The following is a 26593-nucleotide window of genomic DNA, read 5'->3' on the forward strand; positions in this document are numbered from 1 at the left end:
CTTTCATACATTTTTAAAATGTTCTATGCCATGGGATTTTTTTAGGAAAAATATCAGCAGTGGGTTCATTTTATATTATTACCAAGAAATGTAATACCCCTAGAAGTAAAGGACATCTTTGTAGCTTAGCAGTTCACAGAAATAAAGAAGCCAGAGCAGACTTAAAATGATAAAATCTGCTCAGGAATGATTAGTGGTAAGGACAGTCATTAAGAAATGAGTAGATAAAATAAATGTGTGAAAAGATACATAAACCACACTTGTTAGTCCCCATTTATTTTCTACCTGATTGTTTTCCCTTTGTCCAAATCAGTGGACTCTAAGAAGGAGTAGCTTTGCATTTCTCTTGTTGTCAGCTTGATGCTAAAATACACTGCTTTGTTATAGGACAATCAGAGTACTTTTCTGTGAGTGCTTTTCTGTGATTGAGCCCTTCAGAAGGATATGCTCATTTGAACTTGACAGAGATGACATTTTCTTTTAATTGTTTGGGTTATGAAAGAATGTCCAGAGGAAAAGGCTAAGTGACTCTGTCTTACTAGCATAGATTTTAAAGGCAGAAGGAAATGGCTGGAATAAATTCAGAACCATAAGTCTATTACAAAGCTCTTTCCATGAGACACAGTGAAAGGAAGCCTGGGACAGCAGATATTGTCTTCTCTTTCCCTTGCCAGCCTAGAGTAAAGAGGGATGAGCAACCCACTGGTAGTCATAGCAGTGTGGTCATAGAATCATAGAATCAATAAATCACAGAACCATTGAAAAGACCCCTAAGATCTCTTGTCCAATCATCAGTCCATCCCCACATCATGCCCACTAACCATGTCCCTCAATGCCACATCTACCCTTTTCTTGAACACCTCTGGGGATGGTGACGTTATCACTTCCTTGGGCAGCTTGTTCCAATGCATTACCAGTGGTTATGGAGCACACTGCACTCAGGAGATGCTGTTTCTGCTTTTTCATGTGACCAATAAAACCTCTCTGTGAAGATCAGAAGTAAGTGATGAAATTCTGGGAAGTGTGGTTTTCTGGTGACAGTGCTATTCTGGGATTTTGGAGGGATCGACTTCCAGGTCCTAGCTCTACCAGTATAGTTTGGAATGATCTTTGTTTTGCTGCATGTCAGGTCACAGTGCTGCATTAAGCAACGTCTTGTCAGCAGGTCAAGAGAGGTAATCCTCCCCCTCTCTTTAGCCTTGGTGAGGCCTCACCTGGAATACTGCATCCAGTTCTAGGTTCCACTGTACAAAAAATACATGGAGCTTCTGGAGCAAGTCCAGCAAAGGGCTACTAAAATTATTAAGAAAATAGAACGAGATCTCTCAAAGAAGCAAAGGCTGGGACAGCTGGGCCTGTTTATCCTAGAGAACAGAAGACTCGAGCGGTATCTGATCAATGTATTGAAAGGAAGGGTGCCAAAAAGATTGGGCTGGACTCTTCTCACTGGTGCTCAGTGATAGGTCAAGAGGCAACAAGAGCCAGCTGGAACATAGGAAGTTCCATCTGAAGATGACAAAAAAATTAATTTACTATGAGAGTGACAGAGAACTGGCACAAGTTTCCTGGATAGGTTGTGGAGTCTCCTTCCCCAGAGATATTAAAAAACCACCCAGACACAGTTCTGACTACTGTCCTCTGTGGACATTAGCTTGAGCAGGGGTTTGGATTAGCTGATCTCCACAGGTCATTTCCAACTTCAACCTTTCTATGTTTCTCTGGTCGTATGAATTTGTGATTCTAAGCACATGTAGACAGGCAGTCAAGCAGTTGCAGGTGGGACAGCCCCAAGACCTAAAAAGCAGCCAAATCCATAGTTTTCATGAAACTGGGTGTCAGTACTGTCTTATATTTAAAAAAATCTTCCCATCAACTTCCTTAGCTCCTTACTTCATACAAATCAATCATTTTCTAATTAACTAGTCAGATTCCAATGCACTTTGCCAAAATTTTATTATCCTGTTCTCAGACTTGTAGCATGCAACTATTTATTCAAGTTTCTACTGCTCCCACTTTGATGAAATTGGGTGAACGAATCTCCATCTGGGAGCCTAAGGGAGCTCTGTAATGAGAAACAGTTGCAGGAAGGTGAGTAACCCTTCTGCTTTGCAGGGTTTGCAATATGAGGAGAAAGGAAAAAACATATGTGCTCCCTCTTTATGTTCCAGTATCCAAAGGGAAGAAATTAATGCAAAAAACAGCTTCCACATGTATTTCTTGGTCTGATGGTTAGACTTTTTTCCTAATTTGAGTGAAATGATTATCCTCTTTGGGGTTTTACGGTAACATTCAAAGCTGAGGGTCAGGCCCAAAGTCTCCCTGAGACATTAGTAAGCTCTGCAGAAACAAATATAAGATGATATTCTTTAACTGACTTGGGCATTACAGTGAAAAGTATTATAATACATAGCACTGAACACTGAGGTTCCTCTGCAACATGTATGGAAGCTAAACGTCTTGAGAGCAACATTTAGTATCCTAAGTGGAGAAATAACCAAACATGTCAATAAGAAATGTAGAGATGATGGAGAGAGGCTCAGCCTACCAACCTAAAGCTAGTGAGGCATCAAGCCTTACCTGATGGATATTCTCTGAAGTGAGTCTTCCCCTGGAGCGTGGGATCTAAGGTAGTTCTGTTCACTTTCTTATGAACCAGTAGCAAGAAAGCTTCATCAAAACCAAAAGATGGAACACTTAATGTGAGAGCTCTAGCATCTTCATTTTTTTCCCAATTCAATAAGCAGACTGAAATTTGGTTGGCTTGTATCCTAGGTGTTAACTACTGGTTTATAAAATTACATGCACTTTCACTCTTTGCCCAAGTGAGAACAAAATCATTTATATCAGGCCTCAGTAAGAGAGAATGAGATTCATTGCAGACTGCCAAATAGTTTGCTTGAAGTTGAAAGCAGTGAACAGCAAACGTGTTTGCTCATGCTCTCAACACTTTGATACTACTGATGTGACACAAAACTATATAACCCAGGACTGCCAAAGTTACCACAGCGATCCATTGGCAGTGTCTATACAGCTCTTGTCAGTCAGAAACAAATGTAGGCTTGAGTTCACTGTGCCAAATTACTTAGCTTGTTGTGTCTGTGCTACTTCTGAGGCTGCCCATCAAACTGCTTTACCTTCATAGTTACAGGGAAAAGTCAGCTGTTGCCCTCCTGCAGAGCATAAGCCAACACAGGTGAACAGCAGCACCTGGGACTCACAGTCAACAACTGGAACAAATTCAACATCGTGATCAAATTGCTACTTCCCTGTCTCTGCTTTGGTTATTCTGTTTTGGAGACTATTAATGAGGTTCATCCGTCCCCTGGGTGCCTAAGCTAAGGCATGTGCACGACACAATCCTTGCTGTGCTGTTGCAAGGATTTGGGGTCCTGCTTGTAGGTAATCTCCTTTGTCCTCTGTGATACTGAGCCAGACTGCTATGAAATGAGCATCTGTGCCTTTGGTAGCTGTGTTAGCAATGCGGAGCACATTTATGCTGCGTTGTACCAGGTAGGATCTCACTCCAATGCTTTTCATTTATATCTTCAAGAAAAGGCCAAGGAAGACAGTTTCTGGCTTGCCAGTGAGTCCTGTGGACATTCTGCTAGAGAGATTCCCAGACTAAAGCCACTTTATTTTTCTTACTTCTGTATGTGTTTGTATCTTGATGTCAGTATTTTAAATTAAATCATAAGCTAGATAATGAAGCATGCAATTGTGTATGCTAGCAAGAAGTGGGAGGGGAAAAAAACAGCAAACTTGCAAGTGTGTCATGTATACTATTTTAGGTAGTAAGTGTTTCCTGTTAAAATTATCAGGCATGATGAATCCAGTTCCTTTGCCATTTTATTGAAAAATTGAAAATTTAATGGGAAAAGACTGTTTTCCAGAGAATTAAATAGCTTGAAGTAAAATGACAAATTAAAGGCATTTAACCCAGTATGGTTTTCCACTAAAATTTGAAAAAGAAGATGAAAATAATCAAACTCACCTTAAGCCTGTTAAATGCAGCCTTCAGGATCTGTGTCTCCCTCTCACTCTCAGGAACAACACGAATGACTTTATCACTGCCAATAAGAGAACGTTGAATTGACACTTTAAGGATTCTTGCAGCAGCACAATGCAACAGTAAATAGGTTACAGTGGCTGTAATTGCGCTCAGCAGCAGCAAAATGCCAGGTGAACTGGAGCTGTGCTTCTAGACTTTCTGCTTGGGTCATGCACTTCCACGCAAGTGTTTTGCTCTTTGCAGACAAGAGTGTTATCTTGTCCTTCCATTTCTGTGTAAATGCTTTTGTTCCTTGCTTCTAACAACCATTCAAACAGATATCTTCCATACTGAAAGTGTACCTCAGATCAAAAATTAACTTTTATTTTGCAAAAACATAAAATGTCTTTCTGAAGGCAAGATCAGCAAGATGCACTGCTTTTGTAGGTTTGAAAATGTAATGGGCTTTGAAGGATCCAGTGGTCTCATACTTTAAAGAGAGGACTTTAGAAGATAGGTGGCCTTCATATCAAGGACATACCTTTTGCCTTATCCTTGCACAAATCTGTCATGTAAACAGCTATTCATACATGCTCAGAAGGTTCTAGATAATAGCAGCTCATTTTATGCACTTTTTTTAGCAGATCATAACATAAATTTGCAAACATAGAACAAGAAACTGAATAGCTGTCCATCCATCTGATGGAACTGTGGGAGGCTGGAGAGCACAAGGTGACTGCAGAAAAGCACAAGCTGTGATTCTGCAACTAAAACATTAAATTCCACACACAAAAGGGGCTGAAATAGTTGTGCATGGCCAATGCCTAGTTCTGGTATTTTCCTACCTTTCAAGACTTTGGCTCCACATCATAACATTCAGTACTTCTCTCCCAAAAGCCCAAAGAAATCATACACATCTTATTTGGACAGTTCCGTCCTCCAGCCAGAATCCTCTTCAATTTTTTTCAAGTCCAATTTCTTCCTTACTTGGGAATTTTATGCTGTACAATTTCCCTTGACATTGAGAGGAAGCTTGTTACAAAAACATATTGTGAAGCCTCTTATCTTCCAGATATCTTCTGAATCTGCTCAGAAGATTCTTGGCTAACTAGAAACAACACCGGTGAGTGTGCCTTCACCTTTCTCCCTGTCTTAGGATGGTTCCTGGGCTGTTGCTATTTCTCAGAAAGCAAGTATTAGATCCTTCCTTTGTGGCTGCAGCTCTTGTAAGTCTTCGCAGTGTTGCAGGAATTCTTAAGGCATTTACAAATAAACATTAAATATTGTCAGAATGTCATCCGAAATCTAGGAAGAAAACTCTTTAACTCCAATGTGGTGATAGAAAGTGGCACTCCTTTGTTCCTCATGACTCACACTGGGCAACTTGACAAGCAAGCGCACCCTCTCAGAGTTCAGGTTCTACATTTGAACAGTTAAGACATATATATGCAGTACATTGGCATACATATTCTTTTTCAAGGTCTTGTAGATATGTGCTAATGTCTCTTTGGGGGCAAGCTCAGTGGTATCTAGGGTGATCGAGTGCCCACCTTCTTCTTCCCATTTTTTCACCATCAGCTTCATCAGCGAAGCCTTTGACCTACTTCCATCCACTTTTCCCTGGTTTGGAAGATTTCCATTGCTTGCTAGGCCATAGTGAGTCACTTTTCAAAAACAATGTATGGGGAACCCATGGTTAATGTCCTTGCACATTTTGAGGCAAAAGATAAAAGTGTTCTATTGTGACTCCACTATTTCTTGTGAGGAAAATCATTGAGGCAGAAGATAAAAGTATTCTATTATGTACCCAGTGCAAAATTACTGAGGAAAAACAAGACTGTTCACCCACTAAAACTGAAATGGAAAGCTTTAGAACTATCCTTAGAATGTGTGTACAATAATACTGATATAGCCAGAGAAGTGGACTTCAGTCCACTGTTCTCAGCTGCTGTTGACCTTACCTGGCAAATGGTCTGTGCCTCAGGAGGAAGATTTCTGGAAGGACCCTTTTTATAATTTGGCAGCTCTAAAAATTTTAAGGGAAATTACTAAGTTTTTAAGACAAGTTGAACCTCCCTTATAGGAAGTTACACAAAAAGAGAATGCTCCTTAGAGCATAAAACTGTTGTGTATTTTCAAGGGAAATAGATGCTCTTAATTCATAATGCACACAGCAGTAATAGTCTTTCCCATTACTCACTTCTCTAAAAGTATTAAATTTCTGTTAAGAAGGAAATTATTAAAAAGCAGCAACGATTGCCCAGGACATGTGAAGGTGAAGTAATTAATAAAGATTCATTGGAAGTTTCTGGAAGAATTGGGGCAACCAACATATGCGGAACAGATTTTAATGAAATAAGTATCTAAGCATGTGTTATGCATCTGTGATGGAATGTTGAAGGGACTGATATCACTTAGGTATGGTCCTGAATTAATACACGTCACTCTAAACTGTCTTGGATTAGCTCAGCAGCTCTGTCATTTCCCATGTGATGAAACACATGCCTTAAAGGGGAAAACATTGGTGCTGTGACTGATTGATCACTTGACACATCATTGGGAAATGCCTCAAGCTGTGGCTGGCCCTGCTCCTGGAGAGCTCAAACGAAGCAGTTTGTCATACCTGGTGCTCTTAGCATTTCATAAAAGGATGGTTAAGCCAATGCCACGAGGCAGTTTCATTTTTTGTTATGCAAGCTCCAGGAAGACAATGAACTCCTGAAGGCTATCGGCAAACTCCCACTTATGTAGGCTAGCCAGCTGGTGGGTAATCATTCTAGGTTCTTCCAAAAAGCACAAATACCAGATCCTGCTTTATTCTTGATATCCACCAATCAAATAACACAGTCCTAAGCTTTCCTAGCAATATTTCACATTAAAAAATCAAATTATTACCTTAAGTATTACCAACACTATGCAGTACCCAATGAATTTAAGGTAGAGATCCAACAGCTGACACAACTTGTAAGAATCAGCAACAAATTCTACTGGTTCATGGACTGTTGTGGCTGATAAATGGCAGCTGTATCCCAAACATTCAGATCTATCCCTGGTGACATCCCTTATCCTTGCTTCTTGAGCTCTTGAGGAGAAAGGATCAAGTTGATCACGTACGCATTTAGGAAAAGTTTTTCATATTGTCTTGCCTGATGATTCATGTCAGCAAAGTGCTGCTTTATGCATTATTTTTCTAACCATGCTGTCTCTAAACCATTTCTTAAAAGCCTACTTTTAAAATTCTAAACAAATAGCAAGATGGTATACATTTTGCAGAAATTAATATAGAACATTCAATCAACGAGGACAAACTTTCAATTTATCACTAGCAGCTAGGCATCAAGAGCTAGGATTGAGAGGGATGGTTTGAATTTTGTACAAACACAACTGAAAGCATTCACAAACAGCAGTACACAAGCTTTAAAAATTAAACTGACCAGTGAGATTAGTGAGCAAATCCCCATGGACAGGCTGGTGTCTGAGCAAAATGGATGACAAACCATTGGCTAGCACTGACATGCAGTGGGTTTTATGTTCTTCATGATCCTCCTATATTTTTAAGAACAGCATGAAAAATGGTGCAGCTGCTTTTGAAACAGAATATGCTATGTGAGTCTGTGATACACTCTGCCACTGCTGGGGAATAAAAATTCTTGGTTGATTTCTTCGAATCTTTTTATTTACTTCATTGTTTTACTTATCTCTGAACAGACCAGATGGATTCAATGAAGCCATTCTGGAGCACATGCACAACTTCTTTACCAATGTTGTGTATGGAATTTCTCTCATGAAGTCACATGGCATGAATTGTGTTTATGTAAATTTCTCATTTCCTTCCGGAAAATCCTTATTGTTATTATCTTGACTAATGTGAACCTTAATCAGCTCTCTCATTTCCCAAGAAATTCAATTAAAATATGTTTACAAAGATTTTACAGGTATTTTAAACACAGTTTGAGGAATTATGTTATAAATCAAATACCTACAGGGGAAAAAAAAAAACAACCAAAAACAATCCAAAAGAAAACAAATCCCTACAATCCCCACTTACAATCATCCTAATGGCAGAGGAAATCTTACAGTTCTTGAGAACAAGTTGCCATAGCTTTTGCACTTAACTGGTTCATTAAGGTGAGGGAAGTACACACACACTGAAAGATACATCTGAAAAAAACTACACCATGAACGCCTCTAGACAACTCCCAATATGCCATCAGCTTTCATGTGCAATGAAAGATCAATTGCTCCACTCCTGCATCTCCGCTAAACTCTTCTGCTAGTCAAAGTGTTTCAAAATATTCAGACTTTCTTTATCTGTCTGTTACTGGGATAGTGTTTCAGCCAGAGCTTTAGTACTCTTAAAAAAAAAAAAAAAAATTAAATAAGGTTGGGCTCTTTCTGGAAATTTAATAGGAATGTGTGGGAAGGGAACTTAACAAAACTTCCTGAACACAACTGGAGGATTTTCTGTATTGGAGCAGACGCTGATCCAAACAGAAGAGAGCACCATTCAGATTTTCTGTATAGCGTTCTGTATAATTTCTGCCTTTTAGTTAATAAGGCAGGAAAACTGATGTTATTCCTGGTACAAAGAAGAGCTAGCTTATCTATAATTTTGAAAGGAAATGTTTTTGCTTGGGTAATGTAGGAAGAAATGCTGAGGAGGTAAAATATTTTATTGCATGATATTTATCAGTATCGAACAGATGACTTCTTTGAAAATGGAACTTATATGCATGTTGCCTGCTAATTCCCAGACATGGTCCATCTGAGTTCGAAATATTTTTTTAGGTGCGAAATTGATTTCCTACTTTACCCAAGCAAGAAACTTGCAGGTCTAAACTATGCAGTACTACCAGCACTATTCCTTTAAGCAGCTTCATTCTATGAACAGGTGGTATGCAAAGGTGAATGTTTGCAGAGTTTAAGTTCCAACAAAGGAACAATGTTTTTTCAAGCAAAGCTGGTCTCCAATGATTTGCAAACAGCGCACGTAGCTCAAATACAGAAAGGGGGAACCAGTTGCTTCCGTCTCATAAAAAAACTCTGTATGGTAATGGATACCATCTTGCATCACTAAATGTCTTTGGGTCTTACGTAAATACAAGAGAGAAAGAAAACACTTTCTCAGAGCAGAATATAAACATAATCATAGAATCATAGAATGGTTTGGGTTGGAAGGGACCTTTAAGATCATCTAGTTCCAGTCCCCTGCTGTAAGCAGGGACACCTCCCTCTAGACCAGGTTGCTCACAGCCCCATCCACACCTTGAATGCTTCCAGGGAGGAGGCATCCACAACCTTACTGGGCAACCTGTTCCATTGTCTCACCACTCTCACAGTGAAGAATTTCTTCTTGATATCTAGTCTAAATCTACCCTCATTCAGTTTAAAGCCATTTCTCCTCATCTTGTCACTACATGCCTTTATAAAAAGTCCCTCCCTAGCTTTTCAGTACCTGAAAGTAGGCCCTTTCAGGTACTGGAAGACTTCTCTTCTCCAGGCTGAAGACCCCCAGATCTTCTCTCAAGCTGTCCTCATAGGGGAGGTGCTCCAGCTCTCTGATCATCTTCATGGCCCTCCTCTGGACTCACTTCAACAGATTGATGTCCTTCTTTTCTTGGGGTCTCCAGACTGGATGCAGTACTCCAGATGGGGTCTTCCAACCCCAGAGTAGAGGGGCCTCCTTCAACCTGCTCGTCATGCTTCTCTTGATGCAACTCAGGATATGATTGGCCTTCTCGGCTGCAAGCACACACTGCCAACTCATGTTGAGTCTTTCATCAACTGACACCTCCAAATCCTTCTCTTCTGGTTTCAAACCATTCTCCACCCAACCTGTATCTGTGCTTGAGATTGTCACAGCCCACAGGTGCCACAGGTGCAGGACTTTGTACTTGGCCTTGTTGAACTTCATGAGCTTGGCATGGGCCCACCTCTCAAGCCTGTCCATGTCCCTCTGGATGGCATTCTTTCCCTCTAGCGTGTCAACTGCATCACCCAGCTTACCATCATCTCAAACTTGCTGAGGACGCACTCGATCCCACTGTTCTTGTCTCCTACAAAGATGTTAAATAACACCAGTCTATCCCAGCACCCATCCCTGAGGAATGCTACTTGTCACCAGTCTCCACTTGGACACTGAGCCACTGACTGCAATTCTCTGAGTGTGACCATTCAGTCAATTCCCAGTTCTTGAGTGGACCATCCATCAAATCCACGTTTCTCCATTCTGGCAACCAAAATGTCATGCAGGACACTGTCAAATGTTTTGCATGAGTCCAGGTAGATGATGACAGTTGCTCTTCCTTTATCCACTGACACCCTAACTCTATCATAAAAAGCCACCAAGTTTGTCAGGCATCACTTGATCTTTGTGACGCTGTGTTGGTTTTCACCAATCACCTCATCTTTATTTTCCATGTGCCTTAGTAGGGCCTTCAGGTGGATTTGCTCCATGATCTTGCTAGGCACGGGGATGAGACTGATATGCTTGTAATTCCCTGGATCTTATTTTTTTCTCTTCTTGAAAATGAGGGTTATGTTTCCCCTTTTCCAGTCAATGGGAACTTCACCATACTACTGTGACCTTTCAAAGATGATGGATATTGGCTTGGCAACTGAAGAAATCATAGAATCATACCATTCTATGATTCTATGATAGAAATCATAGAATCATACCATTCTATGATTCTATGATTATATTATTCTATGATTCCCTCAGAACCTGTGGATGAATCTCATCAGGTCCCATGGACTTGTGCACCTTCAAGTTCTTTAGATGGTCTCAAACCTGATCTTCACTTACAGGGGGCACATCTTCTTTCTCCCAATTCTTACCTTTGCTTTCTGCAGCTTGGGCAGTGTGGCTAGAGCCCTTGCTGGTGAAGATAGAGGCAAAGAAAGCACTGAGCACCTCAGCTTTCTCCATATTCCTCATCGCCAGGTCTTCAGTTTCCTTCCACATGGGGCCCACCTCTTCTCTGGCCTTCCTTTGATCACTGATATATCTGTAGAATTTCTTCTTGTTCCCCTTTATACATCTGGCTAGATTTAATTTTATCTGGGTTTTAGCTTTTTCTAATCTGATCCCTGGCTGCTCAGACAACTTTTTGTAGTCTTCCCAGGTAACCCATTCCTGCTTCCACTCTGTATAGACTTTCTTTTTGCACTTAAGTAAGTCCAGGAGCTCCTTGTTGATCCATGGAGGCCTCCTGGCATTCTTTCCTGCCTTCCTTTTTCTCAGGATGCGCTGCTTCTGGACTTGGAGGAGATGGTTCTTGAATACTGGCCAGCTATCTTGGGCCCCTCTTCCCTCCAAGGCTTTATCCCATCTCACCCTGCCAAGCAGATCCCTGAAGAGTTTCAAGTCTGCTCTCCTGAAGTCCAGAGCAGCAAGCTTGCTGTGCACTCGCTCTGACACCCCTGCTTTTAACTCTACCATTTCATGGTCACTGCTGCCAACGCTGTCCTTGAGCTTCACACTACTCACCAGCCCCTTTTCACTGATGAGGACAAGGTCCAGCATAGCACCCATTCTCCTGGATTCCCGTACCATTTGGAAGAGGAAGTTATCAACACATTCCAGGAACCTCTGATTTCTGGTGCCCTGCTATGTTGTCTCTCCAAAAGTTATTTGGGTGGTTGAAGTCCTCCACTGAGGACCGTGGTTTTTGAATGTGAAGATGCTCCTACCTGTTTGTAGAGGGCCTAAAAAAAAATAAGAAGTAGCAAGACGAATATGTGTCTTAAGGAAAACAAACAGTCCAAAGCAAGAAAGCAGGCTGCAAGGAGATATGGTACTAACTGTGCTGGATTAATTAAGATATGCAAAAACTTGGAAGCTATGAACGGAAGAGTTTGCAGTAGCAAGCATAAATTAAACACTCTGTATACACGTTTGAATTCACTGCCTAAGATAAGTATTATAATGACATATTTGCATGAAATAGCTGATGATTGTTAGCTTAAATGTAATCTTTGCAATGACATATTAAGCACACTCACTTTTTTTTTTTAAAAGACCCATCTTTTGTCTAGTCTCAGAGATTACTGAAAGAAACTTATGCTGTAACTCCAATCCCTTTTTTATTCCCTTGGTTCACACGTTTCTCCTGTGATCTGCTTTTTGATTTGTATGGAAGATTTGAATACATGGTGACTTTGTCAAGCCTGGCATGGCCCCAGTATGGCAGTACCAGGAGGCTCAATCCATCTCAGTGCTCCTGTGCTAAAACAGGAAAGCTTATCCTATGCTCTCCATCCTGACTGCAGAGGCATATTTGGCTTGTGTGGCATGGCTAGACAAATATGGCTTATTGTCATGTTATGGAAAACAAGCATGGGGCTGCCCAGCAGGTGCCCCTGGACAAACTGGATTGCATCAGTTGCAAACATTTAAATCCCTTTTCCCATCTTTTCACCCTCACTTCTGTCATGCTTGTGCTTTCTTTCTCTGTCTGTCTCCTTTCAAATAAAAACTCAGCCTTAACAACTTTTTTATCCAGCAATTTCTCATGTCACATCCCATATCGTATCCAAGTCCTGATCTGTTTGTTCAACATCAGGTCAGGGCCAGCATTTGCCTTCAGTCCTAACCCTCCGCCTCACTAAAAATCCGCACAGATGTTTGTATGCCTTTCTAAACTTAAAAATTGCTTCAGCTCATCTTAAGCTCCATGTATGTCTTCAGACACTGCAGCAACAATTTCAACAACTTCCAAATTAAATATCATGAGATTCTGCCCAGAGAAATCAAAGAAAGCAAACCAAGACTGAAAGATGTACAGAATTTACATGTCAACAGGCTGAAGGGATGAATGGTTTGGTGTTACATATCTACATTTGACTTCTTGTGTTCCAGCTTCCTTTAAGACCTTGAGCAAACCACCACAGGTCATCTTCAAATAAAGTTTGACAGGTCTTTGAGCTCCATATGTTTTATATCCACATTGCTGTCTGAATTTCAGTCATAAGAACCAAACACCATATATTTGGCCAGAGATATTTGCTGGTGGACTGAATTATGTCCCTCTCTGCCCCATTTCTAATGGCCTGCACAAAAAATAAGTCTGGGCTCTGTTCCTGTGGGTGTGCTTGAAATACAAGTATCAGCAGTCCGTCTCTGTAGCTGAGTGCACACTTGCCTGCAAAGCATGTGGATGATGGACAAACTTGGACTAAAAGCTGTGCATAGCTGACTGTAAATATGGTTCAGCTTCCTCACCTTTGTAAATTGGGATGATAATAACTTTTAAATGTGTGGGAGTATTAAGACAATAAATATATTCATGACTCCCAAGCTTCCAGATGGCTATGGTAATGAGAGCAATGAAAGACATAGCAAGCAGTAAATAGACATTTCACAGAAGCTAAAGAAAAAAATTCTGCAACTATTTTTCATGTCTTGAAACACTGCCCATTTATCCCATAGACTTCAATGGTGTCACAACCATCATGCAGAGATCATCTGTAAGCCTACAAAGATACCAAACAACAATACCTGGGTCTTTTTTGCCATAGGGCTCTAACTTTTTGTCTGTGTGCCTTTGTTCTTAAAAGTGGGAAACAGATGCACTCATACAAATACAGTGCCAAGAAATGGACTGGGCTTCTTCAAGTCCTATTTTCTATCATGCACACACACAATGGAGGCAGAAGAGCCCTTTTGTTCTAATGGTTATATTTTTCCCAAGAGTTATCAAAGACCGTACTACGTGAAATTAGACAAAGGCTGATGCCATTGTTGCCCAGCTGGTCTTACAATGATAGTGAATGTCACTGCTCATGTTTCACACACAATAGGGAAATAAAAACTGGCATTTTCTAGCCGGTCACCTGAAAAGGGCATTCTCAGCATTCCATGACAACTTTGCTTTTACTGAAACTGAAGTAACATTACATCAAATGGACATGGCTTTACTTTTTCTAATAAATTTGTTTGAGACCAGAAAAAGAAAGACTGGTCTGCACCAAAAAGATTAGCAATGCTAAACTACAATTATGTCTTCTTAAAGATTTAATAATGCTGCTTTATTATTTGTGTGGCTCCTTTGCCTATAAGAATGGCATGCTTTTTTTTTCCTGTATCCTATAAATGCCTTTTTAATTAAATCTAACATTTTCCACATCTTGAGCTTTCTCCATACACACATATCAACTGATAACATAGATTGCCTAGGTCTTGCCAACATGCAAACAAATAATGGGGTGTGCAGAGGACTTTTCAAAGTTCAGTGGAAGATTTTTATGCACTCTGACAGAGAGTAAATTAGTATTTCTAAAACAAGGAAAACAGAAGAGCCCAAACATGCTCTCTTGCTTTGGAGACACAATTTCATAACTGAAATATGTTCAGAGGTTGGAAATAGCCATAATTCTTTTTTTTTTCAGGCAAACTATAAAGCTGGAAAATATAAAATATTATGTTTTCAATGAAGGAGTCTTTTACACTCTTTAAAGAGAATTTTAAATGCTAGTGGTTTTCTGATAAAATTGCATGAGCTGTCACTGCTATGTACTAAAACTAGTACTGTACCATGAAAAACACAGTAAAATTGATTTACTGTATACTATTTTGAAAAGAGTTTATATTAAAATTCTCATATACCAACAAATAACAAAGTAACTATTTTTTCTGATACTGATAAATAGGTTGACGTACATAAATGTAAGGTCTATAACTTTCCTTTAGAACATTCTAAATTCAGAGAAAAAAATTAATTAAAAAAACATGAACTGTGTGGACTTAACTACTTACGAATGATGGTTTTACCTGAACTGGCAGCAATGGAAGAAGAGAATCTTTGAGTAGAACGTCTGCCCACTTCTAACTATGTTACAGCCACCAAATGGAGCAGGTAATTTATCTGTCCCTGTTCACTGTTTCTCAAAGACATGACAATACTTCAGTCTTTGAAAAACAATGGGAAGAAATTGTTATTTTTATTTTCATGAGCCATGCATTTAACTTAAATCAGCAATTTATTTATTTTTTTAACACAATCTCTATGGGATGCTCATAAATTTTGCTAGATTCACTATGTAGTTTCCTACAAAGAAAGGAAAGGAATAAGATCTTATGATCACAAGGCCTTTTCTAGCACACTGTTCCTCTCCCCATCTGTAATGAATTCAATGCAAAATAGTTCCCAGCAATAAACAAGTAATGTCATAGGCTGATAAAGTCTATGACATTAAAGTCCTTCCAGTACTAGAAGGGGGTCTACAGAAAAGCTGGGGAGGGACTTTTTATAACAGCAGGTAGTGACAGGATGAGGGGAAAAGGTTTTAAGCTGGAAAAGGGTAGATTTAGACTAGATGCTAGGAAGAAATTCTTTACTGTGAGGGTGGTAGGACACTGGAACAGGTTGCCCAGTGAGGTTGTGAATGCCCTCTCCCCTGACCTGGGCAACACTCCTGCTGATAAGTCCAGGCTATTGCTGGCCTTCATCACTGCACAGCTGTACTACTGATTTGTCTACCTCCAAATTGTTCCCTAGAGAGCTGCTTTTTAGCCAGCCTCCGCCTGAACTGTTTTATGCAGTTTGATGCTATTTAACACAGTTTGATGTAATTTCCTGCAATGCGTTGCTTACTGTTACTTGGGGAAGGATAGGATGACTGCCTTAAAAAAAAAAATGTTTCTTGATTATGTTTGTGCTTTTGAATTAAACAAAACTGTCCTACATTTGTACTTTGGCATCATATTTATCACAATCTCTTTGAATGACAGACTGGCAAACTACAAATTTCCAAAGAACTTGGATGTGTCAATCTGCAACTTTCCCACAGCAATAGCAAGCTATTACTGCAATATTTTATCACAACTAGGTTCAAACACACAGAAAAATGAGAAGAAGAGTACTGCTGAGATTCCCTAAGTGCCTGTAAGTAAACTGTATTGTCCCTTGTGGAAAATGTGCCTAGCAACAATACTTTTAACATTAGCCACACATTAGATATAAGTTACTACTGTTTTCATTCCAATTACTCCAGAGCAATGGCCTCCTGCACTTACTCCCTCCAAAACTAGCCATAATTGGAACTAATTTTCTTTTCTTACATTAGTAGATTTCAGTTAGCTTAAGAGAGCTGAAAGCTGGATAAACATTAGAAAGGGAGATTAATATAGAGAGAGTTTTCATTTGCTTCACTGTTCTCTTTCAGATAACATTTCCCTCAGCAGGTGTAAAAAAGGTGTGCAACGTAGATCCTTCTAAATTTTTTTGCTCTCTTGTCCAGCAAGGAAAATTCTCTGCATATAAAACACCCTTGAGCAGCAAAATAGCAGACTATGTGAAATTCACTGAAATTGGATTTTCTAATTGGGGTTCTTTTGGAAATGATTTTAAGATCAAATGATATATTTGGAGTTCATAAAACTGCCTCAAGGCATTACAGTTACGGATAGTAAAGCTACTACATCCTGATGCTTCAAGCTCTCCCAAACATACAAAGCATACGGGTGCCCAGCCTTCTGGCTTGCCTGGGCCACAATGAGTGAAAAGCAATTATTTGGGGCTTTAAATACATAGGCTGCTCCAAAAGTAATGCTTCCTATTTATTTATATGGAAACTGCAACAGATACAAAAACCACAATAACAATATTTCATAGGGTAGCAAATTCTCAGCTACAAAACACTATTTTTCAATACAGTCATCACCATTAGCTCTGCATTTTCACCACCAATGAACAAGAGCCTGCATACTACACGCTTAAAAATCTGCACCAGTGAAGGTTCAGATTGGTTCAGTAGCAGTGAATGCAGTTCTTAGCGAAGTCTCAAGGTGTTTGATAGAAATTTTCAATGAAATGTTACTCTTTCTGTATGTCATTAGTTAGATATGTTTCTCTTTATTGTCTGAAACTCCTGTATAACATACTTTTCCTCTCCTCTTTTCCCTCATACATTGCTTCTTAGGATAAGAGGTAATGGCTTCAAGTTGTGCTAGGAAAGGTTCACGTTGGATATTAGGAAGACATCTTCTTTAAAAGAGTGGTGAGGCATTGGAACAGGCACCCTAGGGAGGCGGTGGACTCATCATCCCTGGAGTTGTTCAAGAACCGTGTGGATATGGCACTGAGGGACACAGTTAGCGGGCATGGCGGGGATGGGCTCACAGTTGGACTTGCTGATCTCAGAAGTCTTTTCCAGCCTTAATGATTCTATGATTCTACGATTCATTCTTGACCATTGTTCACAAATACTGACAAAAAATGATGACACGAATAAAATATGGCTGTGAAGTGTTAAGGGAAGGGTTATGAAATTCTGGGAAAGAGACATGATCAGGTTTTTAGTTGAATATCTGATTGCAGCTCTATACATTCCATTTGAAAATGTGCAGGTCATGTATTTATGTTGACTAAAAATGGTATTGTAAACATAACTTGATGATTTTTTTGGCAATCTTGAAAACCTATTCTCAAACTTCTCTATCAAAAGTGAAAGCACAGCTGCATATTTTTCACTGTTCAAAGTACTGCATTCATCCAATGTATCAAAATGCATACAATTATTTGCCATTGCTTGAGTCAGCACTCACAGCCCTGCCCTCCCTGTGTCCTGGTTTGAGTCAACACAGCATGAATAGCACACTAATGGTTTGGTTGCTGCTGAGTGATGGGTGTTTGCTTGGGGCCACTTAGTGGGGCAGAGCCACTGCCATGCTGGCATGGAGTGGGGGGGGAGGCTGCATTGTCAGCCATGTCAGGCTGTGAGTTGGACATGCCTGGTGTAGAGGCTTCAGAGTTAAGAAAAGGAGGTCTGTACTCACTGCTGTACATGGCATAGAAACATAGGTAGCTGTAAGAGTGTGAATTTGTAAGTATACAGGAAAGAGATCAGAGGATCTGTCTCATACATATTTTAAAAAGTAGATGTCAAGATGGTGAGCTTAGTTTTAATTTAAGACTTATCATTAGTGTTTTCTATGCATTTATTCATTTATTCAAGTTGCAGCAAGATGGATGAAAATATTTATGGATTGAAAGAAAAATGTTATGGCATGAAATACTGTTGCATCAAGATGCCTGTAGCATGATAAGTTTTCCCAAACTATTCTGTCATGTCTTACTGCCTAATTTGCTTCCACTGAGTTACTCTGTTTTAATTCATGCAAAGCACAAATTTAATATCACCATACAAACAGTGCAAACAGGACATGAATATTTTCAGATCCACAGGAGAACAGGATCTATATGTTGCAAAACTGGTGAATATACCAAATTTACTAATGAAAAGCCCAAGTCTACTTCTCTTTTTGGTGGTGTTATTGCAGTAGGATGATATAATTCCATTAATTTCAAGGTAGTTATCTCTTCATTTTGTCTAGGTGTTGACACTAGGCTAACAAAGAAATGAGGAGCAAACCTTCCCCATGACAGGGCAATCAGTTATTTCTCATTTCTGAAAAAGGTAATAGAGACTTGGATGTTGAATTGTTGATTAATTCAGTACGCTATTATGAAGAAGAATTTATAAATCTGCAAGCACTGAGCCCAAGAGCAATTACACATGATGTTAATTGCTAAATTCTTGTCTCACAGGGAAGGCTCTCATCCCCACAGAAACACGGCTCCTGGAAGAAGGTGATGACCTGAGATGGAAAAGCTTTGTGCTCAAGTGAAGCACCTCTGAAAGGGGAACTGGGAGAGATCGTTAGGAAGTTTGCACACTCAGGTTGGGGTGGAACAGTGTCTGTGAAGGGGTTCACACTGTTGCCAGTGGGAGCCTACAGGTGCACTGAAGAGACCTCGACTGCGGGGGAACCCAAATCCTACCAAATCTGCTTTTTATTTTGCATTGCCATGTCGTGTGGTATAAAATATTTTGAAAATACCTGGAAACCTTTATTGAAGTTTAATTATGTAATAGGGTTTATTTAAATAAAAATAAAAATAAAAATAGAAGTAAAAATAAATATAAAACTATATTAATAAATATATATTAATTACATTTTCAATGACCATGGAAACCAAATGTGTGAGACAAGAGGTGAAAGAAGTAATTTCCATGAAAAACTTTGGCTCTATTCATCCATGTCAAAGCTGGTGAGGGGTTTGGAGCACAAGTCTTATGAAGAGCAGCTGAGGGAACTGGGATTGTTCAGTCTGGAGAAGTGGGTCTCAAGGGTGACCTTACAGCTCTCTACAATTGCCTGAAAGGAGGTTGTGGTGAGGTGGGGATAGGCCTCCTGGCCTCTTCTCCCACATAACAAGCAATAGAACAAGAGAGAACAGACTTAAGTTGTGCCAGGATAGGCTCTGGTTGGGTATTAGGAAAAATTTCTTTTCCAAAAGTGTGATCAGGCACTGGAATGGGCTGCCCAGGGAGGTGGTGGAGTCTCCAGCCCCAGAGGTGTTAAAGAAAAGCTTAAATGTTTTACGAAGGGACACGGTTTAGTAGGGAAATATTGGCGGTAGGTGGATGGTTGGTCTGGGTGATCTTGGAGATCTCTTCCAACTTTGGTAGTTCTATGATTCTGTATGACAGAAAGCTAGAATTTTAAGGAATTATACTCTGAAAAGTGTGGCTCCAATTCTGTAACCATGTATACTTCAAGTCGCAGTGTGTTTACTGAACCACCTTTCCACTGACTGAAACCAATTCAATTACATATGTAATTTGTAATGGCAAATTAAGTATGCAAGTGTGTGCAGAAGGAAGTGTTATTTAATTATAATAGATTTTTAATGTTTGTATAATTTAAAGATAAATATCAGATTTATTTTTTTTTTTACTCTGAGAGTTCAAAACCACATTTCGGAGTTAAATGCAGCACTACAAAGATAAACTTCATGACTCATGGCATTTCCTCTCTTGAGGACAGCTTTTGCATGGTGGGGTATTTATAGGCAAGGTTTAGAAACCCTCAATAGTGGATCATTTTTAGCACACAAATCAGAAAACACTTATCCAGCTGCTGCACACAGCTTTATGGATGTGTATTGTCTTTTTCATTATCAATATATTTGAGCTAGATTAAGGCCTTTTAACTTATTGCCTGAGCCGTTTTTAACATCCTTTCATATTTTATCCCATTTGCTTCTCAAACAGTGGGAGTGACATGAAACTTGCACAAAGGGAGGCAGTGGCTCTCTGCAAAGATGATGCTGTCACCCCTTCCTCACCCAATGCTCACAAGCCTGCAGCTGCTCAAAGGGATGCTTGCAGCACTTGTCTCAAGTGTGCTGTATTAAAGACACAAATATGGTAGATAAAAATGAAGATAGAAAATATATGTTAGCATTTCAGTGACAACAAATTTAGGACCTCAATGTAAATGTGTCACCTTACACATTTGTTAACCGTACACCCAATTGCTTTCAGGATCTGAACAAGCAAGAGGTATTTGCTTACATCTGAGAATTATAAATACCCAACCAACAGCAGCTGAAAAGTATTTTACAAGCTCTGAAACAGTAGCCAGGCAGAAATGCCTTTGCATTGATAATCTCCATTTGAATGCATAGGGTTTTTTTAGGAGATGAAAAAAGGTGGTGGTGTTTTTTTGTGTGTGCCTTTTAAAAGGAAATTAAGTATCACTAAGGGCAATACACATGTACACTTGGAAATTCTGAGGTCATCTGTACTTCGAAGCTGGGATGTGGAAGGCAACCAAGCTTATTTTGCTGGAAAAGAGGTCCCTCCATAAAGGCTTCCCAAGATTCCCAAGATTCCTAAAATTCTGAATGCCTTTGCATTTGTCTGTCCCATCAACATACTACATTTCATCTTTCTCATGCATTTTTTATGCATGAATTTAAGTTCTGACCTTGTATGAAGATTCTCAGAACTGCCCATGCAGCATAGGACTGGTGTTTGTTCTTGCCATTTGCTTGTGAAGTGGGGCCATACATTCTGTTGTTCATTCAAATGGATGCAGTGCATTTTATTTTTCAGTGTCAGAAATGAAAGCTTAAAACCCCAAACAGACCTGATAAGCAAGTAGGGAACAATTACAGCAGAGAGGCTTCCTGGCCAAGCATCCAAAAAATGAAAGAAGAACCAACATAGTGGTGATGACTGCAGCTATATCTCAGAACCATGCATTCAGTATTTTCTTGTTAGATGCCTTGTGTTGGCATCTAAGACATTCTTAAGCTGTAAGAAAGTTGTAATACAGATTTTGCACATGCTTAATTTTGTATCTTGATAAAAATGATTTCAGGATGCTAAATTTAAATGTGTTTATAGTGGTTTGCAAGTTTGCAGCTTCACTTGACAGCAGGGAATGAATGGGAAGGAAGTATATAGCACTGCCACACATATAAACAAGATAGTGATGCATAATTTTATGGGTCCATATCTTTGAACTTAGTCTCGATATGCATATATACAATCTGATTCTCCTTTGATCTTGATTTCCTAAAACTAATTCTTTTTTTTTTTTTTCCTCATGGCACAAACCAGTCCTTACTATCTTACACAAAGCTGATCTGCTATTGTATCACTGAGAAACACAACCAATTGTATTGAAGAAAATGAACAACAACAACAAAAACAATAACAAAAAAACAACCCATAAAATTCAGAAGACTTTTCAAAAAACAAAGTTGGCTTGGAGAAGGAAATAAATATTTTAGTGGCAATCATCTTATTTATTCTCTGAAGACAGTTTATGTAAGGCAGCTGCACAACCATTAGAGCAATTATACTTTGCCATTGTCATAAACTGCTTGAGAAATAATTTTTCTCCACTAGATTAATGCTGTGTCAGCTCTCTACAAAATCACTTTTGACTTAAGGGACTACTGTAGACATATGCTGCATAATTATGGAGGTAAAACCTCAGGACTTCTTCATTGTATAAATAGCTGTTTGGGTTGGATGACTTAGAATCCTATAGAAAGTTCTGTGCCTCTAAGTTTGTGGATACCCTGATCTAAAATGATGCCATAACAAGATTTCCTTAGCAAAAAAACTGATAAGACTGGCTGTGGTTAAGATAATAATGCTCAGTTTAACTGTGCCTACTGTAATTTCAGTCCAATGAAAATGAGGCCAACTCTGCAGGGCTTCCCTAAGGAGTACTGATACACTCCTGCAAATGATAGCAGTCCTGTCGATGGAAAGAATCATTCTATTATATTGTGATAATCCGAATACATATGAGAGATGATCTCTGCAGGTATCTAAGAAAATCTTGCCCCTTTCTACTGGAATGACTTCATGAATAGACCTGCCACAAAAATGTTCTCAATTGCTGCATACTTTGTAGAAAAGACTGCTGTTAGGTAAGTATCTTCACACAGCACTTTCTGAACATCTCTTTGCAAGGGACTCACATCCACTCCACGCTATGCTAAGCAACCCTACCCTCTATAGTCCATAGTGACTGATGGGCATCTCAAGACTATTCAGACTACTAAAGATCTCAACTACTCTCTGGAAGTCCACATTCTGTCACCTACACAGTGAAAGAAATATTTGCAGAAGTACCCATACACTGTAGAACATAACCTAATTAAGATATTTTACATTCTCTTCCTCTGGCAGCTTTATCTTAAGGCTATCTGTTTCACTGCCTTTAAGGAAACCAAACATCCTGTTTTATGATTCCAGGAAAATGATTGCTCTGGGCATTTTATTTTGAGTTTTTCACCCTAACCTAACTGATACATTTTCTTGAATCAGCTGAGAATGGTTTTTACTGCTATTCCTCAGAAGCACAAGGTATATTTATATATATACATTTGGATATTTTTAAAATATGACCAATAAATAAAGATTATCAGGCAATTATCAATTGACAGATCTTGGTGAGGTCATTTTCCTAACCAAAGTGAGGTTAAATTCAGCACCAAGGAATGAATGCAATCCATATATTATGGCTGTGTTGTGAAGCTGATTCAACTTGGCAATCTGTGTTTGTGACTATAATGTGAAAGATCTATACTGCATATTTAAACATTAAAATATCTTATACAAACTTAGGACCAGCTTTTATCGTTTAAGTTAATACTTGTATTCAAGTCATTGGAATTAGGGTGGCTTTCATAAAATCAAAATCTGGTCTTGAGTTTTAGTGTCTGCTGACATCTGTGATGTGCAGATGTTAGTGCAGAATGTTTACTGCAGGATGTTTATTGCCCCGCAATTTGTAAATCCATTATGGGTACTCATTTAAAATATATCTACCTTGCATGGGCAAATAAATCTGTCTGCATTACAGCCCCCGTAGAAACGTTTTCAATTTTGATAGCATTCCTGTTGGCTTTTTCTGAAAAACGTCCTGACTGTAGGGTGAGTGAGATGGAATGCACAATGAAGCTGCTCAACCAAGAGGTTGTCCCTGTGGTACCAGGAGGATCACTGAGCATGCTGGAATAACAGAGCACACATGAAACCCCATTTGAAAATGATGAAGATTTTGGCTAAGCAGTTAATGATGAAAAACCAGAAACTTTCCCATCATGCATGGACAACAAATGAAATGACTCAAACCTGAGTTTATCACATCACAGCAGTGTCCCAACTGCAGCAGGTTTTATGTACGATTTTCAAGTTTCAGTTTGAAACTTCTCTTCCTCCATAGCATAAAGGGGCTCTGGGATTGGGAATGATGACTACTCAGTCAGCAAGAAATAAGGAATCATATTCTCCTGACTTCTCATAAAAGAAGCTGTGGCAAGATTAGAGAACAATGGTGCAGTACACTATGAATGTTGGGAAAGGGTACAAACCACTTTGTACCGTGTTCCTAACAGAGCCACATAACTGTGCTTAACATGGCAATTATGTCTTTTATAGGGTTTGTTAATACAGGCATAAACTGCTTGCAGTGTGTGCTGCAATAAAGCTGCTTGGATCTGCCCATTTGCCAGAGTAAAAAAAAACTCTACTATTAGACCTCCTCATTGTTCACATTGAGCTCATTTAGCACACTGAGCATGCTGATCTTGTGAAAATGTTGAAAAGCCTACCTAGTGTCTGCTAAATCTTTTTCGAGGTAAAGTCAAAGCATTACAAGCTGATCAGAAGAATAAACGACACAAGCAAGCTAGACCTTCTGTTTTTTATGATATCTTAAAAGAAATTACAATTATGATGTTATAAAATCTTATCAATACTAAAGATATTCGAAATAGCACCCGTATTAGTATCAATATTAAAATTAATAAATGCTAAATACATATTTTAAATAATTGTATGAAGCTAGATTTCTTTTTAACACCCCTCAGGATAACAGTGCACAATGAAGATGATTAATGCAAGGAGGCAGCAAAATTAAAACACACCAAAATGATGTCAGGTAGAGGCTAAGGCAGCTCCTGCATAACAAGAAGGGACTGCTGAAAGATGTGAAAGAAAAGAGAAAAGCAATGAAAAATGATTTTTTGCAAAAAGAAAGCTCTGAGTTAGTGTTTTAGCTGAAGAATTACAGTTTTGAACATTAGGAAACACATAATGAATTACTGAATACACAAAAAGGTTGGCCTAGGGAGGTGGTGGAGTCAGTGTCCTTGGAGTTGCTCAAGAAACATGTGGATGTGGCACTCAGGGACGTTGCTTTTAGTGGGTATGGTGGGGATGGGTTGGTGGTTGGAATTGATGAACTTAGTGGTCTTTTCCAACCTTAACGATTCTGTGATTCTATGAAAAAATACTAATTGATCCACGGATGCTATGGATCCAGTGAGACGGCCCAGTTCTGCTGCTGATGGGCTACACTAAGCAGACTCACCCTGCCAGAGCCACTTTCCTGATGCCAGCAGCTGTTCAGTCATGGTGCCTACAGCAGGACACTTCCCTTTTCCTTTCCTGAGTAACATAAGTACTTTAATTTCCTTAAATACCTCTTGATGTGCTTCAGTAAGTCCCACACAATATAATATGCACACTTGTTGGGGTCAGTAAGACCCTCTGGGTCCTCTTTGCCCAACCTTTGCTCCAGCAGGGACACCCAGAACAGAGTGCCCAGGCCCACATCCAGACTTTGAGATTCTCTGAATGTCAGCCAAAATATGATTATTTCTATCAAAACACCTCATGGAGAACTCTGTATATGGGACCACTCTTCTAGCCTGGGCCTAGCAGACTGCCTACAGCTGCCTGCAGCCAGCTGGCCACTTGGTCCTGAACATCAGCTGCACAGGAGCAGCGCGGAGATGCTGAAGCACTTTGAATTGCTGTCACAGAATCTGTTTGACTGCTTTTTCAATAAACCATAAAACTGAAGTAATGTGGAAAATAGCGTGTGGTGTATAATGGGAGGTTTTTCCTCTACCCTCAAGCAAGAAGCTGTGAGCAGTTGTGCTCAGTTTACTACATGGGAAGCTGCCAGCCGCAGACAAGTCTGTGTCTTCTCTTAGATCCTCAGCCCAACCTCAGTCACTCTCTGGGGCTGTTGGAACATGCCTGACATTTCTTAAGCCCACTCATGTTAATATGACTCAATTTTTAGAAACTTCAGAAGTGAAAGCTTGATATTAATCACTTTTGTTAGAGGAGAATTTCTATTTCTTGTTACTGATGCTTTGGTTTCCATAAAGGAGGGATACAAACACAACTTCTGAAGTGAATTCAAGGGGAAAAAAAAAATAACACTAGAAGTTCATGCTTTATTATTTTTGTTATTTTTGAGTTGGGTATGGTGTGTATATAGAGATCATCGACGGGACTGAATCTTGCCTTGTGCACTTACCTACAGTGGTACCTCACTGCCCTACCAGCAGGACCCAGCAAGGCACTGCCCAGTGAGCTGTGCCACGAGGTGGTCACAGATCCAGACCTAAAGGGAGCACTCAGATCCCCCTGCTCCAGGGGATCAAACTATGGCTGATGGGGCATTTCTCCAAAGTCCTCTAGAAGTGTCACTCAGGTACACACAAGTAAATATTTTGCTTCACCCACATCTTCTTTACAGAAAGACAAATATTGTTCACTACTGTTTGCTTTGATCAACTAGCAGAAGAAACTGAATGAATGATCCTGAACTTCTCCAGTACGAAGTCAGCCAGCTCATTTCAGATCTCTGAGGACAGTGATTTGAGGTGATGTGGCTATTACTGACATAACATCCTTCAGCACACAGATCCCAACAAAGAAATGGACTATGGCAGTGTTTTATATTAGCTAACATTGCTTCTGTAGTTATCATGACTGGGCCAAAAGCCAAAGAGGAAAAAATTTGTAGTTCAAATGCATTGCTGGTACAGAGCAGGCACTTTGGCTGTGTTCCTTTAAGGCAGTGGCTTCTCTTTTAGGCAATAAAATCTGATTACAATGGGAAAATATTCTTCTGAAAAAGGAGAGCCAGGGGCTGAGTAAGGCTTTTAGAAAAAGTACAAAGAAAGGAACCGTGGATCACTCTGGACAGAAGCTATTACCCATTATACCCACAAATTACAAAAAAAAAAAAAAAATCTAATCACAAATACAGCCATTTCGTATCTTCCCCCAAGACATTTCAGAGATTTCAGTCTCTCTATCAATGATAAACAATGGAGATTAGGAAAAAAATCTTCACTGCAGGCATGCTATTTAGCAGCTGCAGTGCTTATTCTTTAAGCATGTACGCTGGCAGAGGGACAGAAGATACATAAACCTTTCAATTCAGATGAGAAGTGCACTCCTGACGTGAACCTGAGTGTCCCAGCT

General features: G+C 39.5%; 1 protein-coding gene and 1 long non-coding RNA gene across 2 annotated transcripts in view; one reads left to right on the top strand and one right to left on the bottom strand.

Annotated features, from left to right (window-relative positions):
• LOC149918633 (uncharacterized) overlaps positions 1-18861 on the top strand; it is a 41156-nt gene extending 22295 nt beyond the window's left edge. The window contains exon 3 of the long non-coding RNA XR_016465202.1: positions 18538-18861. This is a non-coding gene — a long non-coding RNA (uncharacterized LOC149918633). The remainder of the gene's footprint in view (positions 1-18537) is intronic.
• The window catches only part of CPA6 (carboxypeptidase A6), an 85919-nt gene that overhangs the window by 39113 nt on the left and 20213 nt on the right, over positions 1-26593 (bottom strand). Inside the window, exon 2 of the mRNA XM_090137679.1 lies at positions 3992-4067. Within this exon, the coding sequence (XP_089993805.1) occupies positions 3992-4067 (76 nt within the window). The remainder of the gene's footprint in view (positions 1-3991; positions 4068-26593) is intronic.

The sequence above is a fragment of the Phasianus colchicus genome, chromosome 3 (assembly GCF_987193195.1).
Source record: "Phasianus colchicus chromosome 3, bPhaCol1.hap1.1, whole genome shotgun sequence".
Lineage (NCBI taxonomy): Eukaryota > Metazoa > Chordata > Aves > Galliformes > Phasianidae > Phasianus > Phasianus colchicus.